At 34.3% G+C, this 9,590-nt stretch overlaps 1 protein-coding gene across 3 annotated transcripts; it reads right to left on the reverse strand.

Annotated features, from left to right (window-relative positions):
- Positions 1-721: 721 nt before the first annotated feature.
- Positions 722-9,365, reverse strand: LOC115993970 (cullin-1-like). Of its 3 annotated transcripts, none has more exons than XM_031117969.1 (20): positions 9,212-9,365; positions 8,364-8,543; positions 8,123-8,222; positions 6,175-6,360; positions 5,788-5,835; positions 5,500-5,703; positions 5,337-5,414; positions 5,042-5,131; positions 4,801-4,920; positions 4,625-4,687; positions 3,294-3,325; positions 3,137-3,227; positions 2,903-3,052; positions 2,763-2,818; positions 2,517-2,637; positions 2,211-2,372; positions 1,970-2,113; positions 1,629-1,847; positions 1,363-1,530; positions 722-1,266 (listed from the first exon to the last, which is right to left on the reverse strand). In XM_031117969.1, coding segments are annotated over exons 1-20 (2,316 nt in total). In that variant the 5' UTR covers positions 9,214-9,365; the 3' UTR covers positions 722-1,164. The 3 variants fall into 3 exon arrangements, with proteins under 3 accessions (XP_030973829.1, XP_030973828.1, XP_030973830.1); XM_031117968.1 differs by having other exon boundaries at positions 2,469-2,637; XM_031117970.1 differs by lacking the exon at positions 8,123-8,222 and having other exon boundaries at positions 2,469-2,637.
- Positions 9,366-9,590: the final 225 nt, after the last annotated feature.

Below are 9,590 nucleotides of genomic sequence, written 5' to 3' on the forward strand. Positions count from 1 at the left end.
TGTCTAAAAAATCATTTTGATACAATGACATCAAAGACATGCAAATGAATGGAGCTTGTGGTGTCTGTGTTAGAACCCCTCATTCACTCTTTAAAAAAAAATGCAAATGAGTTCAGATCTCATCAAAACTGTACATTTATAACAATGACTAGTTCTCTCCACATGCAAATGAATGGAGCTTGTGGTGTCTGTGTTAGAACCCCTCATTCAATCTTTAAAAAAAAATGCAAATGAGTTCAGATCTCATCAAAACTGTACATTTATAACAATGACTAGTTCTCTCCCCACAAATTTATTAGGGTCTTTGCATATGATGGTTTCTGGATACTATATAATCATACATCACAATACATAATTACCAATTGACAGGAATAATGGCTCCAACATGACATCACAATCCATGACTGACAATTGATTGGCAATAATACTTGGGGCTAACGGCTAGGAATTATTTAAATCCCATAAAGTGTGAAATTCATCCTGATCGTGTTTGAATACAGAGACTGATTTCTAAAACCATGAGAGAATATGAAACTCATTTAACTGTTGTAAATCCAACATAAGTCCCAAGCCTTGCAATTAAAGAATAAGCATCTTATGATTCTGGTTCAGGGACTCGGAATTTATATTAAGCAAATAAAATTATAGAAGGTCTACACTAATGCACAAAACAACAGAGCAATAAAGGCTTGCATATGGAACATCCATCTGATAGTTTCAAGGATTGACAATAAAAAGGCAATGATGAGTAATATTAAAGATACACTTTTCATTTTCTGCCCGCGCGTGGGGGGGTGGTGGAGATAAGCAATTAACAAGCAGGCAGAAACTAAGTCATGAGATGGACGTTACAAAAAATTACAACACCAAGATACAGGGCGGGATCCAACTGGTGCACTGGACCACTTTAAAGAATCAATTACAATTTCTCCAATCTGGGTGCTCAATCTACAGTAGTTGTCCATTACCTAGCTTTCAAGGTGAAATTTACAAGCATTCTACACTTACAGCTTCTAAGCAATCAACAAAAAAAGAGGCACTCACTTAGTGGCATTTATATACAAGCCTTTGCCCTCTCTCTCCACCATGAACTGACCCCTCTTTCTTTGTTATTTGCAGCATTAATAGTCACCAATTCATTTGGTGATAATCAACTAGGACACCTCATGCCAAGTATCTGAACAAATTAGGGTTGTCCTTGTCTCTTTCCAAATAATCTCGAGTGATCAGATCATCAATGCGCTTCTTTATTGCCTTCAAATCGGGCTGCATAATCACATTTCAAGCAATAGCAGTGAGATACAGCTGATTAAAAGAAACAGGACATAAATTATATATGAGGAAAAGAGGTGCCATAAAAACCTTGAACATGCGACCCAACTGCTCAACACACTCCATGACCAGCTGCTGGTGGTCTAAAACTTTACGGCTCTTCATGATGCGCACAATCGAGGCATCAATGGCATACCGTCTGTCTTTGTCAACATCTTCAATTACTTTCTTCTTCTCATCCACTGGAGGGACAGGAATCTGCACATCAAACCAAGCAATAGATTAAATATGCCTAGCAAAAATCAGTAAATTGAAAAGGCAAACTGGAACTAGACATTCAGAAAATAGCTCAGTACCTTGATTCTCCTCATTTTGTCAGTAAACATTGAGTTGAACTCAAAGTAATCAGTAGGAGATATTGTTTTCGTGTTAGGCTCCTTGTTCAGAATCTTGTACTTCGCACATGACAAGGAGTGGAGAAGTCTAACAATGTCATTATCGGTCAAGTTTAATTCTGTCATGATGTCTGAGTAACTCAATCTATCTGAGGAATTGAAAAGCAACAGGGCCGAAGTCTGTCCCACAAGAAGAAGAATTAACCCTCTATAATAGCAAGAAATAAATCCATTCGGAAGTGGCACTCATAACCACATAAAAGCATTAACAGAATAGAAATAAAACTTTGTGAACATATCACCTGAGAAGTGGTCACAATCAGTTCCATAGTTTTGGGTTCAAATTTCCCACTGATATTACAAGTACCCAAAGAGTATATCCACGTAAGTTTTCTGTGCTTTGTTTTTGTTTGATAGAATTCCTGGAAAACTTTGACACACTTGACCTAAAGCAATAGCAGTAAAAGAGAAGGATGTTAGCGACTTCCACAATAATTAACATTTGCAAAGTTATATCATATCAACAAAAGAATTCCAAATTACCAACTCTGGTGGAAGGTTGAGGTCAAAAGACTTGTAACTTGGCCAAAAGCCAGTAGTCAGAACAGTAACAGTCAAGTCAATCCCTGGATTTGCATGTGAATTATTACTCAGATACTCCTCAAAGGTGGTCTGGTTTTCCCTGGTCAATGTTAAGTCGGTAACCTAAAAAATTCAATGGAATAAGTTTGCACTAGAGTACTATTTTGGATATTGAATAGTGATAAAATATTGGGATCCATCAGTATAAAAAAAATGTACTTCATTAACATTAAAATTTAGTTCCTGAACAATTTTAAGGTAACTAAACATTCTCTCCATCTTTGAGGTGAACTGGCCACCAAATTTCTGCTTAATCTTCGTCAAAATACTCCTCTCATGGTCATCATTTGCACTCTCGTCAAAAAGAAGCCGTCGGGCAAGCTTCTTCCTGCCATAAATTAATCATTTACAACTTCTTGTTCTTAAAGTAAGCATAAAGCAATAATCAATGCAATTTCAATTTTAAAAAGAATTGATTGAAGACAACAGATATTTGAAAATATGACTATTTACCTATAGAATTTGGTGAACAGGTCCATATTGCTGATATAGTCAAGCAACTTTACTACCTGCAGGTTGATTAGAAAATTATGAAGTTCTAAAATATTTCTATTAGAAGCTAAATAGTATATCTCATCAGGAGTGAAGGAGACCTTTTCAAGTGTTTCTTCAATGTCTTCATCACTCAGTTTCCCACTACTGCCTTTTTTAAGAATGTTATCACAAAAGTTAGCAAGCAATTCTGCACTTGAGCTTCCAGAAACCCCCATGTTGCAGAAGACCTCAAAAGCCTCCTTGAGCACCTAAAATGAAACACAGAATATTTAGATGTAGAGAAACATATGTGTGTGATCATGAAAACCCTGAAGGCATTTTCTAACACAAACCTTACTAAAAGTGTGATAATCATTCACATACGCTAGGTATTTTTCATGCAGCTCAATCACTTTTCTGACAAAAACCTGAAGAGCACACAATCTATAACAGTTTCCAATAATTAAACAGTCCAGACAAATTCTACAAGTACAATCTTCATACAATTACCTGTTCCTGCAAACCAACCAAGTCCTTCTTCTCTGCATGTGAAAATAAGATAAGAAAAAACAATAATGAGCATTACAAGAAAAATGAACTGTTCAAATACTGGCACATATAAAAAAGATCAATTAAAAAAAGAAAAAAAGAGTAGTATGCAATGGTCAAGATACAATGGTCTGGAATAAGTCACTGATCTTATCATTCTGATCATTTTTCTTGCATCAGACTATACTAAGTCACTAATGCTAATATTATTTATCACTAATCATAAGATGATATGTAATGTGAAGGTATTTAAGATGTGGCTCAAATTGTAAGCCTATTGGAACTCACCTTTTAGATTGCAAGTGAACTTACAAAGTGTGATTTTCTGTTGGATTAAAAAAAAAAATTGAAGGATTTTCTCACTTATTCTCAAAAAAAAAAAAAAAATGGTCGAAAAACTCAGTAATAATTGGCTGAGTCATCTTTACATTTATCAATCCAATCAGGTTGTTATTTACTCATTACATTTTCTTAAATGATTAGCAACGGGTCGTTAAAAATGAGTAATTAAGAACTTAGAAATAATTTTAATTTTGAAAGATCATACACATAAGCCAATTCACCCATATAGGCTATGGTAACCATACACTTTATGGACTCATACTTATAATGGCTGTATTCATAATGAACTTATAATGACTGTATAAATTAAAATTAATCTGTTTGCATGTAATTATTTTTTTATATAACATTTTCTGCGTCTTCATGCCTCACTCTTTGGATTCCAGTATTCCACTTTGTTGTAACAAGTGATCTTTACACGCTTATTTTTATACTGTTATAAGTTTTGTTTTATATTTCCATATATACCTATCACATCTCTGAAACATATTCATATTGGCTAACTAGTACTCAACCTCAAAATCAATCTTCAAAACAAGGAACAAATTAGAATGTAGCATATGGCCTCAGATTACTGAAATTTCTGCCAGAGATCCCATTGGATACTTCAGACATTCTAAAAGTTTACCGAGCAATAGGGCAACAAAAAGGCCTACCAATTAAGTGCAAACAAAACACAAAAGTCAAGTAAATCAAATGCATCTAATCTTACATTTTGTACAGGGAAATGTACCATGTCTGAAATAATTCAAAGTGTTGCATGTTGTCACCAAGATTTTAGAATGGCTCCATGAATATAAGAACAAAAAAAACACTTATGTGAAGAAGAAGTATGGTTGCCACCTCAAGGTTATGAAAAGAAAGTATTTGCTTATTCGATTCCTACTGTGGTATTAAGTGACCAAAAACACCTTCTTGGAAAATCATTGAAAAGAAATCAAGGCACAGACCTTCTTGTTGCTTGCTGCATCTTCTGCTTGTTTGACCAAGGCTGTTACTTCAGCAGTGACATGCTGCATTACAGTGGAAAAAACAGCTTTAATGAGAAAGAAGGAAGATGTGCCACGCATAAGATCCCTTGTAAATTGAAGACAAATGGATAAAGCATAAGCTGGAGGCTACTAACCTGCTTAAATATGCTGGAAACTGGTTCTATGCCTTGAGGTATTTTAAAAAGAAGCCTGAACCTTTTTTTATTTTTTGATAAATAAAAAAGAAGCCCGGACATTCTTGACAAATCTTCCACCTTAGACATCATTAAACACAAAAATATAATAATAATAAAGTGATAAGAAAGCAGCAATTACTGCCAAAATTTTAAATAATCTCAACAAAACTATTTCAAAAATAATATAATTACTAAGTACCTTGTCGTCTCTAACCAATGCATGGCATTGGGAGTCATCTTTTTCAAGCAGTTGGGTCGCATATACAGACAAAAACTCATGTTGAACTTTCTAAAATGAAGAAAGAAGAAGTCATAATAACAAAGTAGCAGCCAGATTTACAGATTTAGTAATAAAATATTGAAAGGCATTGCAAGAATCAATGAGCATCACTAAAACATTTAATCTTTCATCAACCTAATAAAACATCATTCACAGGACTACTACACCAGGATAGCTAGATTACTTTTTTTTTTAAAATATAAAAGGTACAAACCTCCAGTAGCTTTGCCTCAGTACTAGAATGCAAGTAAAGAGAAACCCCATCTTTCTCTCGTCTTAAGCACTGCTCAGCCTGGAATTCCCAACACACATTAGGAATAATTCTATATTTATAAGAAATCACTTTTTACCAAATAACAAGGGCATATAAAGTTTACTTTGAGCATATAATCTGGACAAGAATCTTCTAGAATCCAGCTGGAAGCTTTCTGAGAATAGTAAGCAACAGTATCTTTAAGAAACGCTGCCTCAAAATCATTTTCATACTGATCCATTTGCCCCATTCCAATTGCAACAAATATATCTAAAACATTCCTCAGTAAAGCTGGATCAACCTGCTCTCCTTCACGTTCTTTATCGATCTGATTGAAAAGAATTGTTTTAAGTAGACTTATTTCAGGGCTATACAAGTGCAGTTTATAAAACAGGCAAAAGTACAAACATACCAGAGAAATTACAACATCCCTAATTTTTCCATTGAACTCCTGGAATACCTGAAATCAGAATTAAAAATTTTTTGATAGGTAAATAATACTTCATTCCAAAAACATTGAAAAGGTACAATGAAAAAGCCAAAGCACACAGGCAGCGTGCTTAGAACCAAAAAAAAAACTAGGATGCATGAAAAGCACAGCTATCTAGCAAATCTGGTAATTCTGTATCACGATTTATATTTCTTTTGAAGGAAAATGAACATAAAATTGGATGCAAGACTGTTAGGTCTTAATTTGGAATGTGAACTAATCCATTATCAAGAGGCAATAAAAATAAGAATGGCCTATACAACATTAATCAAGATGGAACCATCACATAGGGGTTCAGACATGACATACCAGATCACGGAAGCAAGTAAGTCCAACTTCATTAAGGTGCGGAAGGTTCCTCCGAGCAATAAAATATCGATCAAGATAACTGAAGAAATGAGAAAGCCATCTCCCCAGAACTTTGTAGATTGCCCACCTTTTCACAAGCTCTCTCAACATAAATTCATCATGCTTCTCTTTTAAAGATGGTAATACCTGTACAGAAGAAGAAACCGTTAGAAGTTGATTGCAAGAGAACTATAATTACATTTTATTTCTTGGTAAGTTACGCACCCAGTAGGTTTTGAACCCACAAACTCACCCTCAATCCCATTATTATTGGAGAAGGAAGAGCCAATTGAGCTATAACTCATTGGCAAGAGAATTATAAATACATACACAAATATATATATATATATATATTTATAAATACACATGCACACAAACAATATATTAGAGCAAAGATCCATGGCATTGCTTTAGCTAGATGTGAGATACTGATCCAGCAAATGTCCTTATCTTGTTAATTACTTTCAAGACAGTTTTCCTCACTCCTCATAGATAACTAAAGTCTAAAGACTAAAGTGCTGATATGATAATACTAATCTCAGAACCAAACAAACAATAACTGGTAATACTTCTTTTCCAAAGAAAAGAATAAGAACGCTTTCTTCATCTTTTAACATAATCACAAACCATTGATAACTTGAAAGGCGGAAAGCTTCTGAGAATGGTATAACAAGCAGTAACAATATTAAATTACAGTGGATGTGTAATATTACCTTTCAATGTTTCCTTAATCTCATTTTTGTATGCAAAAAATGGGCAACAAAGCATGAACATAAAATCCAATCAACATGCAGCAGAGGCCATCAAATGATTGACAAGTAAATGTGAAACCTATTGAAAATTAACAAAATTGTTCTCCAATCCGAGAATGAGGTAACTCAAAGAAATATAACAGCCACTTCAGAGATGGGAAGGATGCTCAATTGTCTTGACAGAGAGGCCAAATGTAGGGATCTTGGATCTGTGAGGGTGAATATAACACCTTAAGAAGTCTCATTTTGATGGCTCGATCTGTTGGTAGTGACCAGGTGATAATATTTACTCTGATAATAGTGTTAGTATCATATGTAATTATTCTATCAAATCTCTCCTTAACATTTAAGCTTTCCATCACACCACATCAAGCAACACTCTGACTAACCTCCCTTTCAAATGGAATTCTTTTTCGTAATAATTTAGGTGTCAGTGTCACAACAATCCAATGCTTGCCATTAGAGTGCCTTTACTCAATCATCGACCCATTGGCTCATATAGCGCATATGGATTTTAGGTTTTTGAGAGTTGAATGCTAACACCCTAAAGAAATGCTTCCCTTATTATAAACAAAAAATGTGTTTCAAAGTAAAAAAAATAACTGCCAACTCTGCTGACAGTAAAATAAAGGTTGAGCCTGATACATTTAACTCTTTAATAAAGCAAAGGTTAATAATAATAAAAAAAGAACTCCTCACTAACTATGGTATCAAGAGACCTCAGTCTAATTCTTCATGTTCAAAATAATATATCCAGTAATAGCATACTAAACATCTCTTAGCAGAGATCTGTCAATGCCTCACTATGTAATAACCTTCCCTTGTGGGCTAGCGAGATTTCAATTAGGGCAATAAACCATTGTCTTCGCAACCCACAACTGAACCAACCCAAAAACATAAAGGATAAAACCTAGTAAGGAGAACTCCAATTCTCCAATGTCACACAAGAATAAGATTCAACTAAAAATATTTGTTGCTTCCAAAGATGAAAGGAAGCCTGACGTCTTCCCTGATTTTATACAACTCACACTGCATTTCCTGTTCTGTAACCATTCAATCCTATACCACACATATTCTACAGCAAGCAGTTCTATCACACACATTTCTTCAAGCCACTTCAAAAAAAAAATCGCAAGAAAACATGTAGTATTCCTCACCATTGAAGTTATGTACTCTTCAAATGTTTCCCGGTACTTATAGTAGATCTGTTGGGAATAATCATGAGGAGGACTCTGTGTACACATGTTATAGATGGTTCTGTGCATATAACATCAAGCAAAACAAACAACATCACAATCATTTCCATCAAACTCTAAAACTTTAAAACACACAATTCATAAAAAATAATAATAATTATAAAACAAAGCAAATAAAGCAAAATGGCAAAGAAATCAATACGTGTAGAGCATCATGTAGTCCTCGCTGCTGAACTGCAGCTCGGGCAACCCTTCTAGAATGTTCTTCAGCTTTGTGATCGCCTTCTGCATAAGCTCCCATCCTTGCTCGAAGTGTATGATCTCTCGCTCACCCATTGGCATACTGCTATAGCCATAATTCCTTAACCCCCAAAACCAAAACCTGCAAAATAAAACACCCAATATCAAACTTTCACTCACATCCCATTATTTCAATTACAAAATTTCACACAAAACTTGTTGAACAAGAAAGAAACCCCCAAATTGAATTTCCCAGATGCTTGAATTGAAAGCTAAACAAAATTTCCTCTATCCTCAGTCCAAAAACCCTAATGCTCTCTGTTTTCTCAGCTGAGGAAGAGGAAGCATGAAAGTACAACTGAAAGAGCTCAAAATAAAAATTGGGATAATCTTTGTTAGAGAAAAAAAAAAAAAAACACCTTTCAATACAAAAACATAGCATAAAACGAATCAAAATGTTAATTTTTGAAAAAAAAAAAAAAGGATGAAGATTACAGAGGAAATTTCAAACAATTTTTTTTCTTTCTTTCTTCCTCTCTAAAAGAGTTGTGTTCTCTCTCTCAAAGAACACAAAAAGCTGTTATATGAGAAACCCATCAAAAGAAAGTAACAAGAATCAAGAATGCAACAAGAAAAATGCACAAGAATTCAACCAAAAGTTCAGTGCAAGTTGGTAACTTTGTAGAACCCAAAAAAGAAAAAAAAAAGAAAAAGAAAGAGTTTTTATTTGGCAATTCCTTCTTTGTTTGATTCTCCTAGAAAGACTTTCTTTGCTTGAAATGGCAAAGACTAGGAAAAAGAAAAGAGTACATTGACTACTGTGTGTTGCTTTCTTGATCCTTCTCTTTCTCTTCTCTTCCTCTGTGTTTTTGAGAACGAAAGTGAAGGAGATGGTCCCTTCTTATTCTCTCTCACCCAAAAACGAAATTCCTTTTTCTGTTTTTTCCCGCGGGAAGACAATGTGAAATTGGGTTTTAACTACAAATTGGAGTTGGAGGAGCCGTTATATACTCTCAATTTTTCATTTGGCTCCTTCTTTGTTTAGCTAAATTACAATTTTTGTACGTTTTAAGTTTGCGTAAAATTCAATCTAGTCCTTTAACTTCATTTTTTTCTCAATTTAATTATCTAATTTTTTAAACTTTACTTAATTCAGTCCTCTAAATTTTAACTTTATTTGAGTCATCCC

This window comes from Quercus lobata, chromosome 6 (genome assembly GCF_001633185.2).
Source record: "Quercus lobata isolate SW786 chromosome 6, ValleyOak3.0 Primary Assembly, whole genome shotgun sequence".
NCBI lineage: Eukaryota > Viridiplantae > Streptophyta > Magnoliopsida > Fagales > Fagaceae > Quercus > Quercus lobata.